Source organism: Podarcis gaigeae, assembly GCF_964106915.1.
Source record: "Podarcis gaigeae genome assembly, chromosome: 8".
Taxonomy (NCBI): Eukaryota; Metazoa; Chordata; class Lepidosauria; order Squamata; family Lacertidae; genus Podarcis; species Podarcis gaigeae.
Window position 1 is genome coordinate 75,258,150 of NC_139684.1, and position 18,945 is coordinate 75,277,094.

Genomic DNA, 18,945 nt, shown 5'->3' on the forward strand with positions numbered 1-18,945 from the left:
CTGTCTGAGCGATTTCCTTTGTCCGCCTTTACGAAACAAGTACCCACCATCACAAATTGGTAGCAAATCTAAATTCTTTGTCCCTTTACCCTCTCTCCTCCTTAAACTTATGGGTATTCTCCCTTCCCTATTCAGCCACTGCCTTCTTTCTTCTTTCCGCTTCTTCCCTCCTTGTCCTGCGTTCCCTCGACGTCCTGCTCCTCCCACGTCTCCTACAGCCTCCTACAGCCTCCACGGCTTCTTTCTGCTAAGTAAGCTCTCCTATGTCCCTTCTCCTTTCTTCTTCCCAGCTCAGCTATTGCTTCGCTTCACCCTCCTTTCTTAATCTCGCTTTGTTTGATGCACTGTTAGTCAATATCCCTTTCCCTTTCTGCAATCTCCGTCGCAGGGTTCTTGATTAAATCCCCACACGGTGAGACTCATTTATAATTTTTTGTTATCGCTGTTCTTACTTAAAATAAAGCTTACCAGACCCCCTTTCTGTTGTTGCTGGTTCTCTCCCCCCCCCTTTATTTGATGGGGTGACTTTTCTCAGCGTCAGTTAGTTTAAATGAGAAACCTGGGGCTTGCTCTGCCGGGTCTTGAGGAGTCTCACGGTCGAGAGTGTAGTCTCTTTAGCGCGAGGTTCTCCCGTCCTCCTTCCTCACTGTTTTCATATCTTTTTCTGTGGTATGAAGTAACAGGAAACCCCTTTCTGCGCCGCTCGGTGCTTCGACTGGAGACCTCCTCTCCAGTTTTTTCCGGGGGGTTAGCGTCGCTTTCGCGCTCCCTCCCTCTCGTTTTCTGCGATAAGTGTTCTCCACTGAAGAAGAGCACTTTCCCCGACCCACTCCTCAAACGCACCACGGCAGATATATTTTAGGATTTTTTGAGCTGCTCCTGCGAAGATGGCAACCTTGTTTGCAATGGCATCCTTGTGATCTGCCAACAGATAACACACAATATCAGTCAGGGTCCAGCCTGCTTTGGCTGTTGAAAGATGTCTCAGGGAACAAGCTCTGAGATCTGTATCATAGCTGTCAACTTTTCCCTTTTCTTGCGAGGAATCCTATTCGGAATAAGGGAATAAGGGAATTTCCCTTAAAAAAGGGAAAAGTTGACAGCTATGATCTGTATATAAGGGATTATTGCAACCCTCCAGGTTTTTCTGGGATTTCCCTGATTTAGAGAAGCTGCCCCAGTTTCTGATTTGATCCTAGAATGTCCCACTTTTCCTTAAGATGTCCCTGTTTCCATTGGAGAAATGTTGGGGGGGGGGGGTATGGAGTTATCTGACCCCTGAGCTGTCTGAAAGCAATCCTGTATTAGGGAAGTTTTTTTTAAAAAAATGTTCAATGTTTTATTATGCTTTTATATATGTTGGAAGCTGCCTACATGTGGCTGGGGCAACCCAGTAAGGTGTGTGGGGTATAAATAGTAAAATCGTCATTATGGAATGGGACCTCCCTATTTTCACTGGAGAAATGTAGGAGGGTATGCTATCGTCTTTCACCTCCCCACAAACACATACCTGCCATGCATAGGAAATCCCTTTCTACTTTCCCTACAAATAGGCTGAAGGCATTGTGTGGAAACAAAGGACAGTAAATGTTTTGCTAAGCACAAGAGGAGTTGAAATGCTGTTGAAAATGCTGTTGAAAATATTGATCTCCCTTTAGTAAACCAAACCAAGGAGGGAAATGCTTGGGTATTGGTGAGCAAAAACATTTTCATGAGAATCTACCTCAGAAATTCTTGTTTCTAATGAAAAAAAATTTCCTTATGGACTAAGGAAGTACATAAATCCGAATGCATGGTATTTTTTAAGTAAATGACTCCACAGTTCATGAAAACATTTCACCTTACTTGAAATCGCCTATAGTGGGGGTTCCCAAACAGTGGTCTGCAAGCTTCATTCAGTGGTCCATGTTGTTTGTGTGCAGAATGGTGGGAGCAGCAGACTGAGCAACTGATTCATTGCTCTTACAATCCAATGGTCCACCTGGATGGTGAGCAGGGTGAATATTTTCTCCTTTTTTCCCCTTTGTATCACTTTATTTCTTTATAGCTGAGAACTTTTCAATAAAATATTAATATCAAAAAAAGGGGGGGAATGACTGGAGGGCAGCTGATTGCGGGTAAGGAAGTACTTGGAAGGAGTGGAGAGGATTAGCAGTGAAGTTAATGGGAGTCTAGGATGAATAATTTTATTTTATTTTTTTCAGATGCTTTTTATTGATTTTCACAGACATAAATAAAACTTAAACTTTTACATTCAACATTTTGTGCCATCTTATTTACCCTGCGCAGTTTCGCGCCCAGACTTCCCTCCTACCCTGCTTCGGTTTTCCTAATTTACATCTTCTCTTACAGATTTTTATTCTATTCGCATCACAGGATTTATATTAGCCCTGCTACAGTTTTAAAACTTCTGCAATTAATTCGTATAAATGCAACAAATTTACTCCACTCCTCTTCAGACTTTGTCACTTTTTGGTCTCGAATTTTCTAGGTCATTTTTGCCAATTCTACATACTCAAATAATTTTGTCTGCCACTCCATTAAAGTTGGGATCTCCTGGGATTTCCACTTTTGGGCCGCGAGAATCCTAGCGGCACTCGTGGCATACTGAAATAGTTTAGGATGAATAATTTTAATGCTGAATCTGCCTTAAAACTCAAGCTGACAAATATTACACTGAAGAACTTTGCTTAACACAACTGGTCCACCCATTGCATTATGCTGATTTTTATAGAATTCAATTCGCAGTGCAATAAAATGCAATACAGTAAGCCTGCAATTTACATGAGGGCTACATTCCAGGGATCATGGCTAAAGACAAAATCGTGTATAGTCAAAACCAGCATTTGAAATTTGCCAGCTGCCAGGCGCATTTTGCAGCTTGGATTTTGCCTGTTTTCACACACTAACAACACATCCTGTAGCATTTTATCTCTGGTAGTTTGTCTGCACAAACAGAACAAATTTCAGGAACTACAGGCTAAGGTATCAGCGTGCATCCTTTATCAAATTGTCTTAAGCTGTTATGTTAATACTCGTGCATTGTACTTGTTTTTTTTAAAAAAAACTTGTCTTTTCAAAAAAGGTTTCATACAGAATTTCTTCTTTAAAAACAACAACAACCCACATGTCTTTTCAAGTTTTCCAAAGAAGAGCAGCTTTTCAAATGTTAAAAAGGGGTGGGTGGGTGGTTTATCAGGTTTGCTTAAAAAAAATGTGGGTAGGGTTACACTGCATGTTATGACTGCATATTTGTATATGCCTTCTCCTCCTGTCTCTTCCCTCTTTGTGAATAACGTAAAAAGCAACCTGCTCATCCAGCTAAATGGCTGCAGGGATGGCCAGCCCTGTTGTGATGCGGTGAGAGAGCTGCCCCAGGCCTTGGGTGTCATGAAAGGCTTGCAAATTCGTTTGTTATTTTATCTATTCTTACTGTCCTTATGAGCAATTGGGGAATCTTCTGCCCCAGGGGCTAAATTCACTTGGGCTAGCTTTGGGACCTATGCACCTGGACTTGGGAGGCAACTACCATTTACTGCTTTGTGTTAGGCAGAAAAGTGTCATAAGAAGATAAGAAGATCCCGCTGGATCAGGCCAATGGCCCATCCTGCTCTCACAGTGGGTGATCAGATGCCCATGGGAAGCCCGCAAGCACAAGAGCTCTCTTTCCCTCCAGCAGCTTCCAGCACCTGATATTCATAAGCGTTCCTGCCTCTTGACTGTGGAAGGAGAGCACAGCTATCATGCCTAGCAGTCACTGATGACCTTCTCCTCCATGAATTTGCCCAATCCCCTTTTAAAGCCATCCAAATTCGGTGGCCATCCCTGCCTCCTGCAGGAGTGAGTTCCATAGTTTAAGTATGCACTATGTCTCAGGCTGGGACGCGGGTGGCGCTGTGGGTTAAACCACAGAGCCTAGGACTTGCCAATCAGAAGGTCTGTGTTCGAATCCCCACGACGGGGTGAGTTCCCGTTGCTCGGTCCCTGTTCCTGCCAACCTAGCATTTCGAAAGCACGTGAAAATGCAAGTAGATAAATAGGTACCGCTCCAGCGGGAAGGTAAACAGCATTTCTATGCGCTGCTCTGGTTCACCAGAAGCGGCTTAGTCATGCTGGCCACATGACCTGGAAGCTGTATGCCGGCTCCCTCAGCCAATAAAGAGAGATGAGCGCCGCAATCCCAGAGTCGGTCACGACTGGACCTGATGGTCAGGGGTCCCTTCTTTATCTTTACCTATGTCTCAAGCCGGTTCTAAAATGGCCCATGCCATGGCCATTTCTAGCCAAGGCATATTGCCAAGTAGATGGAGATGGGGCCAGAGCCATCTATGTATTTCCCAGACTTAGAATTATACAACTGTAGGGTTGGAAGGGACCATGAGGGTCATCTACTCCAACCCCCTACATTGCAGGAATCTTTTGGCCAAGGTGGGGCCCGAACTCATGACTCTGAGATCAAGAGTCTCACGCTCTACCAACTGAGCTATCCCATGATTTTGTTTCACTTACGTTTGAAGAACACGGTGAGTTTGCAGCCAACAAACACAGAATGTTGCCCTGTGCTAATCAGACCATTGGTCCATCTAGGTTAGTATCACTGGCACTGGCTGGCAGCAACCCTCTGGGAAATCAAACACAGCATCTTTCCCAGCCCCTGGTGAAGATGCCAGGGATTGACACTGGGACTTTCAGCAACTGAGATACAACACTAGATTGCAGTTAGGTTTCGAGTACAGTTTATAAGCTCAAGGTGTGGTGCACATCTCTGTTCGATACAAAAATCCAGTTTTTAAGTTCATTAAGAAAGAAGAAGCATGCATGACACACGAAGAGGCTTTTACTGAGTCAGATCATTGTGTTCTCAGAGGGGCTCAAACTGCCCCCCCTCTTTTTACTCCCTCCTTCCTTATTATCTCCTTCCCTGTTGATAGTGGTAATCATAAAAATCAGCATTCCCGGGAGGCTCAGCTGATCTAAATCCCGCTTTAAATTCCCACTCACTGCTGGTGCAGTCAGTAGTCTAAACACACCCACCCACACCCATTTCTTAAAGCAGTCATCCTCATCTCATTGGCTGCAACAGAAGTGCAGGCAAACTAGCCAAGGGCATACAAGTAAGAAGAGCAGTTTGCAAGAGAGCAGAAACATCTCAGTCCCAGTGGAAAAGCATCAAGGGAAACAGCTGGCCTGTCGGAGGAGAAGGTAGGGAACTCCAAATTATTCAATGTATTAGCCATCATTTGTAGCAGAAACCAGGCGATTGCATTTCAGGAGATTAATCTTGGAGAAACGTGAAGATCAGGAGAAGGTCCTGTAGAACAGCTTTCCCCAAACTTGTTTTCTTCCAGTGGGTATCTATCTCTTTGACCACTATGAGAACAGAGTTTTGGACCTGATCCGGAACACCTCTTCTAATGTTCTTATGGCGCCTTCCTTGGGTTTTTGACTACAACTCCCATCATTCCCAGCCACCACATCTTTGCTAGGTATGGCTGATGAGAGTTGTAGTCCAAAACATGGAGGACACTAGGTTGGGGAAGACTGATGGAGAAACCTCCAGCTTAGGAGCTGAATCCTGAGTTATCCTGTTCTGTAGAAATATATCATTCTTGTAGCTCTGCTCCAGCAGGGAAGCCTTGTCTTGCTGTAGCAAATGTGAAGCAGCAACCTTTCCTAATGCGCAAAGGCAGCAGCTCATATAATAGTTCTCATCTGACAAAGCCCACAATGAAGAACTAGGGAGAGGAAGCTGATGCATAAAGGATAGGCTCAGCCTTCACTTTAAGCTTGGTTTATGTTAAGCTTTCCAGGCCAGAGATGGGGAACCTGTGGCTATCAACCAGAGAACAGCATAGCATAGTGGGAGTCCAATGACATTGCAAGGGTCAAAGGCCACCTACCCCTTTTTAGAAGCTAAATCATGGAACTGTAGTCCTCCCTTCCGTTTAAAAATCTGCCAAGTGAATCTTATGGAATTAATCTCCAGAATTTAAATCTGTTGCCGTAGCAAACAGGGGAGGGGCTTTATTATTTCTCAAACACGTGATCACGCACATGCATTTCAAAACAATAGAAATTATTCCTCTATAGTATCGTTTTGAACCTCATCAGAAGTAGTGCTCCCAACATGAGATGGCGGGGAGCAGTGCTATGCTAGTTGGGAAACAGATTTCCCTTCTTGGTATATTTCTGCTTCCTTCTCTCTCTCTCTCTCTCTCTCTCTCTCTCTCTCTCTCTCTCCATTTTAAAAAAAAGAATTTTGGATGTCTTTTTAATATAAATTTAATATAAGATCCCCTAATAAATCTGTCTTGCTCCTTACCCCTTGCCCTCCTGTTTGCTTTTTAAACATGTTTCTTTGCTGGGGATTTGTAGTGCAGTGGTAAACATTGCTTACTCAGAAGTACATCCCGGTCTCCTTAACAGGACTTTGTTCCAGGGAAAGGTTTCTAGAATTGCGGGCTGAATCTCTGATCCCTCTCCCCCCAGAATTATGAGCATGGAATATCTTTCAACACTTGCCAGTCTGGCAGTGTTCTTATTTTCAACCAGAAAAGGAATTTTAAGCTTCTGAAAAGGCATAGGTTGACCCAGGCAGGCACAATCTGTGGCCCCGTGTGGTGAAATAACTGGGACAGGATGCGGGGTTGGGTAAAAATCAGACCAAATCTTTATAGACCACAGCATAAAGTGGGGTTGGCATGGCAGTAGGGCAATGGTCCCATTGCTTCACTCCTTGCTGGAAAGAACTGAGTTCTCCTCCATGAGAATATTCCAGGGCTGAGCCCTGGCATGGTGGAAGCCAAATGCCCAGGGTCTCACTGAGTGCCTGGGGTGAGAGATTCCAGCCATGCGGGGGCCCTAACCTGATCTTAGGGTGTGTATGGCCAATATTTTCCCCTAGACATATTATGAAGCCCCCCATTGCTTTACTGGTCCTGCCCAATGCCATTTCTGCTGATATACAGACCTTGGTTAGTTGGCATCCATCTGTCTCAGGAGACAATGGAGAAGCGCACCTTTGGGGGGTGAAATCAAACCATTGGAGAGTTAATCGCTGCTGTGGCTGTACACCCAGAAGGGAAATACATGTTTTGCTGCTGTTCCGACCATTGCCTAACAAAAGTACTCTTAGGTCACTGAGGGATAGGTGAAAACCCCTTAAGGTTGGAAGAAAAAATTCCTTTGCTGGCCTGTCAACCAGCAACCCAAATAGCCTAGTGAAGTTCTCATGCAGAGGGTGGATGGAAAGTTCACTACAGGCAAAGTGTTCCCATAGCCCACGTGAGTGAGACCTTTTAAGGCCTCATCCTTCTTCCCTTTGCAAGATCCCACGGGACGACCCACCGTGTTTGATCTCTCTAGCAGGTGAAGGAGGTGCAAAGGTGCCCCCCCGCCGGCCGGACCCTGCACTGCCAGGTACAGTCATTCCGTGTGCGGTGGCACCCGGAAACATACTACTTTTGTTCTTGTTTTTGTGTGTGTGTGTGTGTGTTGTTTTTGTTTAGGTTGCATGGCAAAGCTCATTCACTGAGCAAACATTCTGTTTTGCTTGTGCAAAAATTGCGGGGCGCTCCGTCGGCCTTCGCTGCTTACTTTTATTGAGCATTTGTTGAAATTTGCTTGTGGGAAGGCTGTGCAATGCTGCATCACCAAAGTGTTAGCGCACATTTTCCAATGCATTTCTCTGGCACTTCCCTTATGGAAAAGAAGTCTGATTTTGCGTGTGTGCAAGGAAGGGAACTAGTTTGTTTCTCAGGAGCGCCCCATCAAGTGTCTGGGGCTGGTAGGAAGTCCAATAACATCTGGAAGGCCAGGGGAATCCCCATTCTTGCAATCTTGGATTTCCCCCAGATAATTTGGTGTCACCTGGCTTTTTACGTGTTTTTGTGCGCTTAAATGCACACTTTGGTAAGCTAACACCTGGTGTTGACACTTCCTCTGTATGTCGTTGCAGGTCCTTTGAACCAAGTATTTTGACACCTCGTGGAGAGAGCTTCTGTTCTTGTGCTCTCTTATTTCCCATCACTATGCAGGCTGCCCTGAAATGCTTCTTCTTTGCACTTCTAAAGACAGGTAAGGAGGGTCTGGGAGCCTCCTGGAGGTCTGTTCCATCCAGGATGAATAGATTTGGAGCCAAGCTTGTGTCACAGGATTGGTATGGATACAAGATGGATAATGCAGCTTTCTGAAACGTCTGTAGCTCGTTGGTATAAGGCAACTTGTATTTTCTGGGATTTCCCCCCCCCATTGTGATTTTACATTGCAAAAGATCTGCGGGTACAGGATGGTACGCAAATTTTAAAAATAAAATAAATAATAAGTAATAAACGGCTTTGCATGCAAGAGGTCTCAGGTTCAGTTCCTGGCATCTCCAGATAGGACTGAGAACATACTGTGTCTGAAATCCTGCTTTTTGGGGTTTTTTAAAAATCACCTCAAAGTAGCTTAAAAGTATTTTTAAAAAACCAAAAACAAACCAGAAGCCATTCAGAAGAAGCTATGAAAAGGCCTATCAGAAGTAGAGACATCCACATTACCTCAAGATGTGCACCCAGAAACTTCAAAGAAAACTAAACATTAAAAAAAATAATTGTGACCATTTGCCAGTAAGAAAGAAGGATCAGGGACTGCTGGGGAACACCTTTCAAGCTGAATGTGTGGATGGGCAGAGATGAGATTGTAGTCCACAGTACTGATGATTCATGGCAGTTATTAGGAATCATTGAAGCCATGCTCACAATATGCTCCAGCCCATTCCGTTGGGAATGAAGGGACAAAAAGCAGCCAAAGATAATATGAAAATAAAGAAGCAGGAAACCCCCATTTAACTCCACCTCATCAATAATAATAACATCACCTGTTTTCACTTCTTAAAACCCCCTCAAAGTAGCTTAAGAAACACTAAGAAGTTGAAATACTTTATTGTCACTTGTACAACTTGTATACAGTGAGATTACACAAGCACCCCCCACTCAGCTCACTAAGTATTAATTCCCCTTGTTTACTGACGGACACACACCAAACCCAAAAGTCAGTTCCCTGTTGTTATCTTTTCATTCAGCAGCCTTACAGCCTACAGATAGAGGCTGTTCTTTACTCTGTTGGTGCGACTAATCATGCTTCTATATCTTCTGCCCAAGGGCAGGAGATCAAGAAAGTGCCAGCCAGGGTGTGAATCATCCCTGAGAATTTTCCTCACTCTCCTGAGGCAACGGTCTTCCGCTATTTCATCCAGTGGATTCACGGGACAGCCCATAATATCTTGTGCTGTATTCACCACCCTCTGTAAGCACTTCCTATCATTCATTTCCTTCCTCTGAAGAAGTGTGCATGCACACGAAAGCTCATACCAAGAACTAACTTAGTTGGTCTTTAAGGTGCTACTGGAAGGAATTTTTTTTTGTTTTGACTATGGCAGACCAACACGGCTACCTATCTGTAACATTTCCTTCCTCTGTTTGACCACTTGATGCCTCTCCTTAAATCCGTGTGCAGACTCCTACTCTCTGGCTGATCCCCGAACCCTGCAACCGGCACAAACAGGGGTACCCCGAAAGTAGGTGACCCATGGCTTATTCCTGCACAAAAGTACCTTCATTTGATCTCATTTTTTAAAAAGTGTCCTTCCCTCTTCCAGCTGCTTCTCTGGAGTGCGAAATCTGTACTGCCAAGGGGACCAATTGCACTGGCAGTGTGCGGACCTGTCCTGGGAACAAAGAAACCTGCCTCATCACACTGATGGAAAGCACCGTAGGTGGGTAGGAGAGGTTGCAAGCCAGATCAGGGCAGTGGGTGGGCTTAGGCAAGACCACTGACAGCTGCTGCCTGTATAGATGGCACAGTGGACTTTTCAGCTCAGGATGGGGCTCTGCATGGCCAGGGTGGCAGATTGCGTTCTGTTTCATGATGCCTTTCCAGAGGCTGAGATTGAAGCTCTTATCTTTTGGTCAAGAAAAGTGGCGATGGGGAGGACCCAAGGTCCTCTGGATGCTGCTGAACTGCAACTCCCATCAGCCCCAAGAAAGCACAAGCAATGGTTAAGGATGGTGGGAGCTGTAGTTCTGCAACATCTGGAGAACAAAAGGTTCCCCACATTTTGGATCTATATCATCTGTATGTCATCCACCTTTTTGTCATGGAAGGTCAACTGTTTGGGTGCACAGGCACCCAGATTGTACGCTAGTAGACATGGGCGATGTTTCAGTTCATCGTCTGAAACCGTTCAGATCGTGATACTGGCTTCAGACATTTTGAGCTGGTGATACATCACAGCTCCCTGGCCACCGCAAGCAGAGTGCATCTCACTCCAGACTCTCCAGGTGTCCCTATTTCCCAGGGATGTCCCTGATTTAGAGAAGCTGTCCCGGTTTCTGATTTGATCCTGGAATGTCCCACTTTTCCTGAGGATGTCCCTGTTTTCATTGGAGAAATGTTGGAGGGTATGGTGTTATCCGACCCCCGAGCCGTGTGAAGGCAATTCTGTATAAGGAAGTTTTTTAAAAAAATGTTTAATGTTTTACTATGTTTTTATATATGTTGGAAGCTGCTCAGAGTGGTTGGGGCAACCCAATAAGATGTGCGGGGTATAAATAGTAAAATTATCAATATGGAATGGGACGTCCCTATTTTCATTGGAGAAATATTGGAGGGCATGTCACTCCCATCTGCTTGCCATGATGTATTGCCAGCTCAAATTGCCTGTTCTCCCGACCAGGAGGAAAAAGGCAGCCCTCCCCACTTGCTCAGGTGAAGGCAAACAGGCAGGCAGGCAGATGGAACACCTTCTCAGCTTTCCTCTGCCAAAGCTGGGCTGCGAAGGGAGGGAATGAGCAGGAGCTCCTTCACCCAAGCAAGTGGGCAGCCCCCTTCCCTTCCTCCTGGTTGCTCCTCCCTCCATAGCCCAGCCACTTTTTCAGACTTTTTCAGTGTTATTTCAGACATCGTGATATATCACTCTATCACAATGGTAAGCTGGTGGTGCTGAAAACCAGATATCACCCAGCCCTATATATGAGTTGAATGTAACTTGTGAATACTCCCCGTGCGACTCACACATAAGTGACCAAGAGCCTGTGCATTGGCTGGGGGAGAGCACTCCTGGGTCTTTGCAATATGCATCCTACAGACAAATGATGGGCGTTCTGCTAGTCTACTATATATTGTGGAAAGTTCTTGGTTGGACTAAGTGGCCCTTAGGGTCCCTTCCAACCTTGCAATTTTATGATACCCACTCAGACACTTCTTAATATATTGATACCAATTTTTCCATGATGGTTCCTGATATCAAGGAGTAGGTTTTGGTCTTTACTGAGTACAGTTGGAAACCATTTTCAATTAAGTGGGGAAAGGAACCTTTCCAAATTGTGCTGATTTTTTTGTTTGTTTTATGATTCCTAAACAACAAAAGTGGACGGTTATCCCTTATGGTTGCTAAGAGACCTATAATTTAAGCCTGGAAGGATAAACAACCTGTGTTTGCTCCACAGTGGGCTGAGGATCTCATGGCCCTGCCTGCATTTGAATGTATTTCCAATAGGCCTCAATTCTGCATCGATCTGCACATATGAAGGGCTTATATTAACTTAGATGTTAAACTTTAAGACACCTGTTGATGGTTGGTGCACCTGCAATGAGAATGGATAATTTTTGTGTGTTCCTATTACTTTATTATTTATTAAATTTATATACTACCCTTAATCTGTTGTAATTCTTTCTGTCTCTTTTTTTTTCTTTTATGGTCTTTAATTCTTTTTCCCCTCCCCCTTCCTTTTCTTTGTTAAATTTGCAAATAAAAAATATATACTATTAATAATCAGAGCCGCTCTGGAGATGAAGCTGCTAGTTGCTAAATAAACCTCTCTCTCCTCCTTTTTTTTTGGCCACTTAAGATGGAAAGGTGGTTCAAACTGTAGAGAGAAGCTGTGCTTCCATTTTTTGGTGCAACGCCCCACCACCTTACTTTGATATGGGGGGAGGAAGAACCTACAGGTCCAGTTGGGTCTGCTGCACCGGGAAGACCTGCAGACAAGTCACTCCTCAACGTATGTATATAAATTTTATGCTGGTCCCTCTCCCTAAAATTCCTTATCCTTTCCTTATGTTCACTCCCTGTAACCAGTGTTGCAGGGGTCATGGAAGGTTGAAGACCCACTGCTACTTCTGCAGAAGGTGTAATTACCAATTAGGTTCTTCTAATCTGTTTAGGTGTTTAATGTAGATGAGACCCAGTACACTCTAGGAAGGCACAAGTAAACCTCAGACAACCAATATTGGATTGTCTCTGTAGTAAGTTTTAGTAACTCACATGTCAAGGCAAGGAATATGCACTCAACCATCCATTCATACACCTTTCATACTCACCACTCTTCACTGAATTGATCAGGTTCAGTAAGAACCATGGGTGGCAGACAACAGTGCTGTCAAATGTCTGGCACACATCTTAGGCTGGAGGGCTTTGCGATACCTCCACCTTGTTGTTCATCTGATTCTTGGCATTACACAACTCCTTACTCCTTGTTTTTGCCATCTCACATCCTTGTCCTTGTCATCATCTCACAACTCTTATCTTACCTCAAAGATAATGTTGTGTAGCCCATCTCCATGCCTCCTTGTATGTGGTGTTCTGTACAGTTCCTAATGCACACTATTTTTGCCAAAACATCACAATGTTTTCCACATTCCATTAGCGCTTATACAACACAGTTCATGATCAGTTCACTGACAGTTCAAAGACATCACATCCATTTTGTAGTTGTCTTTAGCCATCTTTAGGCCCATACAAACCATGCCATTTGTTACAAAGGGTCCCTATCTCCAGCAACCTAGAGTCACCCAATAGGCATGGGTGTCAGGGACTGGACAGAGGAGGAATGGTGGAGACCGCCTCCCCCTCCTGAACCTTCCAGAGAAGAGGAAGACAGTATAGATTTACAACAGTTGTTTGAGGAAGGTTACGGCTTAGAGACAGACGATGGGCAAAGATGGGAAATAATGGAAGAGGAGGATGGGGAAGCAGAGCCGGAGTAGCTGGCTGACACGTTATCACTAGAAAGCATTCCAGACCCGCCTTCTCCCAGAACCTGGCGAGCATTGAAAGTAGGAGAGCAAAAGGCTCGGAGGAAATGGCCCTAAGCGGGCAGTGTAAGGTGGGTGGTGCTGTTGATGATTGAGGAGAGAAGTGGGGTGGAGATTACTCAGAGCAATGCCATTACTCCAAGAGGCTGCATTTCTAAGCCTCTTTCCGTGAATATTGAATAAAAGACCTTGGTAAGAGCTTTCCTTACCTATCTATTCCTGGCAGCCTACTGTGGGGGATCAGATTACCTGGCGCCTGACAATGGGAGGGAAAAATTTTAAGCCACTGTATGCTCTAATGCTCTAAATTCAGGAAGACCAAAAGCAGAAGGTGCTTCCATTTTAAGACAGTTCACTGGGAAGAGGGGTTGACTGTGAAACCGCTCTGGGAATTGTAGCTCTGGGGGTGGGGGGCAGGAGATATGTGACAACTTGACTTAAGGAAATGGTGAAGACTCAGGCTGTTTGCTCACATGACCCTCAGGCTGAAAAAGGGCCCTGCCTCCCCCGCTCTGTATTGCTTTCTGGTCCAGTCCTTGCACTGACCTAGAGTATCTTTTGTTTCTGTTTTCAGTGCCACCACTAAAGCCTAGAGCCAATACAATGCCAAACCCATCCAATTCCTCCTGCTCAGGCACTTACAGCACTGAGATGGCGAATTGTACCAAGGTGGAAACCAACGGCTTTGGCAGGGCCTCCAGTAAGTGATTTCCTCCACAGTGCAGGTTCATTTCTTCCACGATCTGTAGGCGGGTGGGTATTTATTGCAGATATTGATATAGCACAGTTTGGAGCAACTGGAAGCATAAGAATGGGTTCCTTTTGGAAATATGAAGCATTGTCCAGACCCATCAAAATATAATTTGAAGTTTTACTAGCAGAACTCTACAAAAAAGCATCACATGAACATCAAAGATACATCCCAAATATCCATGCAATGTCTCGTGCTGTCCAGCACAGGCTCAGCATCTTAGAAATAAAAGATAACTTCATAAATCAAAACATCTCTCTCTCCCCACCCCCGCATTCAGGAGTGCTGTCCAAGGACACTGAATCTGCCAGCTGTCTCTCTTCTAGTGTTTCCTCTTCTAGCTGCTCCTCACCCAGTATTTCCCAGCTTTCCCCCTCTGGACTATGCCCTTCTACAAACCACTGTTCTAAATCAATATTATCCTCCTGCCCTTGGGAAGGTTCAGAAAAAGGGGGAGGCGGCTCACACCATTCCTCCTCTGTACAGTCCCTGATAGGTGTTCTCCTCCAACTACCGCTGTTCCACACTTTCTCCTTTCTATATCCTGGGATTCCCTACACTATGAAAATCTAAATAGTAGAGATACATCAATTGTGTGGGGAATCTCCAGATTTAGGGGGTGGAAAGTATGGGTGCGGATGGTTCCAACACATTGTAGTATTTTGGTTTTGCCATTTACTTGTTAAGATATTGTTTTATTTTAATGTCTTATTGTGTAAACTGCTCTTGGGTTTTTAATGAAGAGAGGTCTTTGCAAGTGTTCTTGTTATTACATGAAGGTTCTTCCTTGAGGCAAGGTGAGACAACTGCCACACATATTGGATTTTGGTTACCCTTAGGTGGCAGAGCGAGGGAGATTTGAGGCATGTGAGACGCAATCTACAGGAAGGTCTCTTGCAAAAAGCCCCATTGGAATGAAAGGACCTTAATTGCCAGAAATTGGAAAAAGGAATTTGTGTCAACAAAAATGCAATGGCAGGATAAATTACTCAACTATATCAAATTGGCTAGATTAACAGAGGGAATTAGGGCACTCCCCAGACAAGAATTTCAAAAAGAATGGGGGAAATGTAAAGAATACTTCACAAAACAGTGCCCTAAAATACACACCTGGACTTGTTTTGTTTAATGTCTGCAGGAGACTTTGTGGTTTTCTTTTTAAGTCATAATTTGAAAAAAATCGTAATAATAACTCATAAATGAAATAGTTCACAAGAAGTAAACAAGGAAGCCATGTACAGGATAAAAGAAGTCTTTTATTTTGTTGTTTGTTTTATGTTTATTTTATGTTATGTTCATTTCTAATGGTGGTGGATTCGTTTGAGTTCTGGTGGATTTATGTTGTAAATAATAATTTAAAAAATGGAATGTATTGAGCTGGATCAAGGTTGTGGATCATTCCCATGTGAGTCAATGGCTTTGGATAGATGGGCTGAGCTCTACTGGTGAGCAGTAGATAGACCTTGCTTTGTGGCAAACACAGGGTTCATTTCAAACAGAGTAGATGGAGTAACTTTTTGGAGAGCAGTCGCAAGCAATAATGTCCCGGCAACCCATATCTTGTCTTCCATATCCAGATGAAACCCCCACGGAGAGGCTTTCAAATGGCTGCACTACGAGGTTTGTGTGTGCTTCGGAAAATAGCAAACACTCTGAGTTTACGGTTGGCTATGATGTCGTTCATAAGATGGAGTCTTCCAAGGCGTCTCAACCCACTGCTGTCCTCCTGCCAAGCTTCTCTGGGCTCCTGCTGCAGAGAATCCTGTTGTAAAAGTTGCCTGCATCAACTCCCCCATTGAATTCTGCCTCCTCTTTCACCCATGAACCACTTCCTCTGAATGCACTTTGGCCTTTATTGCTTTCCTCAGTGAAAATTAATATTGGGATTAAAACAAATGGCATGTTAAATGCATGGCAGCTGTGTCTATTTGTTAGGGAAAAAATAGACCCTTGTGGCAGAAAGACATTTTATTTTAGTGCAGAGTTCTCCAGTTCCTCACAACTGACAGTAGTGAATCACAGAATTGCAGAGTTGGAAGGGACCCTGAGGATCATCTAGTCCAACCCGCAGGAATAGGCAGCTATCCCATATGGGGTTCAAACCTGCAACCTTAGTGTTACCAGCACCACACTCTACCCAACTGAGCTATCCAGGCAATTTAATCAATCTTATTTCTCCCAAAGGTTCAAAGGAATAAGCAGAGACCCAGTTGGTGAAGGGTTTAATGCCATCTAGTGACTAAAGCATGCAATTAGCATGCAATCTGGAAGTCCGTTCTTAAACCAAAACAGTTCTTAAACTGAGGTGCGCTTTCCCTTATGAGGCCTCCCGCCGCCAGTGCCCTTCCACCATTCGGATTCTGTTCTTAGACCGAGGTAAAGTTCTCAAACCAAGACACTATTTCAGGTTTTGTGGAGTTTGCAAACCAAATCGTTCTTAAACCGGACTGTTCTTAAACCGAAGTACCACTGTATTCTTCTCTGTTTTGGAAAGCTGTTCTTTATGCATTTGGACACCAGTACAGATACTGTGGCCAGATTTTGCATGAGGTCAAGGAGTAAGGTTTTGTCTATGTTTGAATATGGGTGGATGCCATTTTGAGTTATGGTGGCAGACTGAACCTTGCAAAACTGCACTAACTTTAGCCACTGATTTCAAAACTGCACTGATTTTTGTTATTATAATTTCTTAGAAGTCCCAAGGAACGCTGGGTATGATGATCCTAGTTGATTATAAGTACAAACTGTTGCTGCATCAGCCTTAGCAACAGTTTTAGGTGCAGAAGGAACCATTGTTTGAAAACAGCTTTATGTTTTAGTCACTAGATGGCAATATTGCCTTCATGACTTGTGATAGATAGATAGATAGATAGATAGATAGATAGATAGATAGAGATAGATAGATAGAGATAGATAGATAGATAGATAGATAGGTGTCAGCACTATTTCAGGAGTGGGAAACCTCTGGTTCACAAGCCTACTTATCCCCACCAGACTTCTCCATTTGGCCTGTTGAGGCCATTTCAGCCAAGCCACATCCACCTGCCCCACACGTCAAATGTGAGGCGGGCAAAAACCTGGCTCAACTGAAAGGGGGTTTGCAAGCACTATCAATCTTGGTTTCAAGAAGGAAAGTCATTCATAAAGAAAGGGAAAATGTCAGATCTTCAGAAGATCCTTTCAAAGCACTGCTGTACAATGTAGCATTTTGAACATGGCTTCTGAAGACCCCCTTGTGGGCATAAAATGTCACCAAGTGCCATTGTGATGTCATGTGAGTGACCCCACCCACCCGTCGAGCTTGGCCTATGATGGGAGGGGGAGCTTATGATCTGAACTGCCACCCAGTTCCCCACCCCTGCCTTACATCAACCAAAGCAGGAAAATAATAGTGTGCAGTAGCAACAACAACAACAACAACAACAACTTATTATTTATACCCTGCCCATCTGGCTGGGTTTCCCCAGCCACCATTGGCGGCTCCCAATTGAATATTAAAAACACAATACAGCATTAAACATTAAAAACTTCCCTAAACAGGAATGCCTTCAGATGTCTTTTAAAAGTAAGATAGTTATTTCTTTGACATCTGGTGGGAGGGTGTTCCACAGGGCAGGCGCCACTACCGAGAAGGCCCTCTGCCTGGTTCCCTGTATGACTTTCCAACATTTAATATAACTCAAAGTATTCAAGGCTGCCCCTGCAGAAGACAAAAAACACTTCAGAAATGCATTGTGCCCTCAGTTTTAGGTCAAGTTTACTGAGGGGATGAATTACTTCCTGCAATAAAAAGTCCCAAAGTGATTTATAACCACCTCACAAAACCATGTAAATATATTTTAAAATCAAGTCAGATTAAAAGCGCCTGAGAGTTTGACCTGCTCAAATTCCTGGGGAAATAAGAACATCTTGTGTGGTGTCAAAACAGTGGTAAAGTTGGCACCAGAAATGGAAGTTCTTGCAGAAAAGGCCTGCTCTCTCATTACCATCCTCCAGCCATCCCTTGGAGGTGGCCCATGGAGAGAGGACTCAGATGACAATCCCAGGGCGCAGGCCAGTTCACATGGGGGTGAAATATCTAATATTTTTGGCACTTTTGAGAAACAGTACATTCCTTTGGTGTGATATGTCCTTGTGCCAGATGCTGAGATACTGTACGGGACTGGGCTGGTGGTGCTCTGGTTATCTCCCGCTTGGACTACTGCAATGCGCTCTACGTGGGGCTACCTTTGAAGGTGACCTGGAAACTACAACTAATCCAGAATGCGGCAGCTAGACTGGTGACTGGGAGCGGCCGCCGAGACCATATAACACCGGTCTTGAAAGACCTACATTGGCTCCCAGTACATTTCAGAGCACAATTCAAAGTGTTGGTGCTGACCTTTAAAGCCCTAAACGGCCTCGGTCCAGTATATCTGAAGGAGCGTCTTCTCCCCCATCATTCTGCCCAGACACTGAGGTCCAGCTCCGAGGGCCTTCTGGCGGTTCCCTCACTGCGAGAGGCCAAGTTACAGGGAACCAGGCAGAGGGCCTTCTCGGTAGTGGCGCCCGCCCTGTGGAACGCCCTCCCATCAGATGTCAAAGCGATAAACATCTACCTGACATTCAGAAGACATCTGAAGGCAGCCCTGTTCAGGGAAGTTTTTAATATGTGACATTTTAGTGTATCTTTCATCTTTGTTGGAAGCCGCCCAGAGTGGCTGGGGAAACCCAGCCAGATGGGCGGGGTACAAATAAATAATAATAATAATAATAATAATAATAATAATAATAATAATAATTTGTGTCCGTTGGTGTGATATGTCCTTGTGCCAGATGCTGAGATACTGTACGGGACTGGGCAGGTGGTGCTTGCAAATGATGGGTCACAGATGCTCCAGCTTGACTACAGCGGTGGTTGGTACCCATTGGGACTTGTGGCTTGGGAGGTAGGGACCAATGGTGGAGTCACCCTCTGACTGGTTGTAAGAAAGCAAGCACAAGTGGGGACTAGCTGAAAGCAGGCTGATGTTGGTTGTCTGTGCCCTGTTTACTCCAATGCACCAGCCTTTGTTCCCAAAGCCTGCAGAACCAGTTTGAGATGGACCAGCAGCAGAGTGGACCTCTCTGTCCCCTGC

The 18,945-nt window shown here is 44.5% G+C and overlaps 1 protein-coding gene and 1 long non-coding RNA gene across 3 annotated transcripts; one reads left to right on the forward strand and one right to left on the reverse strand.

Annotated features, from left to right (window-relative positions):
• Positions 1–194: 194 nt before the first annotated feature.
• Positions 195–15,736, forward strand: LOC310851706 (phospholipase A2 inhibitor gamma subunit B-like). Of its 2 annotated transcripts, none has more exons than XM_083754365.1 (6): positions 195–412; positions 7,958–8,076; positions 9,641–9,757; positions 11,892–12,044; positions 13,652–13,777; positions 15,406–15,736. In XM_083754365.1, the coding sequence occupies exons 2-6, from the start codon at positions 8,031–8,033 to the stop codon at positions 15,597–15,599; spliced, it is 636 nt and encodes a 211-aa protein (XP_083610491.1). In that variant the 5' UTR covers positions 195–412; positions 7,958–8,030; the 3' UTR covers positions 15,600–15,736. The 2 variants fall into 2 exon arrangements, with proteins under 2 accessions (XP_083610491.1, XP_083610490.1); XM_083754364.1 differs by lacking the exon at positions 195–412 and adding an exon at positions 4,372–5,202.
• A 1,820-nt stretch (positions 15,737–17,556) lies between these two features.
• LOC310851819 lies at positions 17,557–18,862 on the reverse strand. The gene is made up of 2 exons (XR_014567842.1): positions 18,661–18,862; positions 17,557–17,990 (listed from the first exon to the last, which is right to left on the reverse strand). It is a non-coding gene; the product is annotated as an uncharacterized lncRNA (long non-coding RNA).
• Between the last annotated feature and the right edge of the window lie 83 nt (positions 18,863–18,945).

Coding starts and splice junctions, on each gene's coding strand:
- LOC310851706 (XM_083754365.1), top strand. CDS start 8,031: ATGCAGGCTGCCCTGAAATGCTTCTTCTTTGCACTTCTAAAGACAG. Junction 8,077..9,640: donor CTTTGCACTTCTAAAGACAG/GTAAGGAGGGTC, acceptor TCCCTCTTCCAG/CTGCTTCTCTGGAGTGCGAA. Junction 13,778..15,405: donor CGGCTTTGGCAGGGCCTCCA/GTAAGTGATTTC, acceptor TTCCATATCCAG/ATGAAACCCCCACGGAGAGG.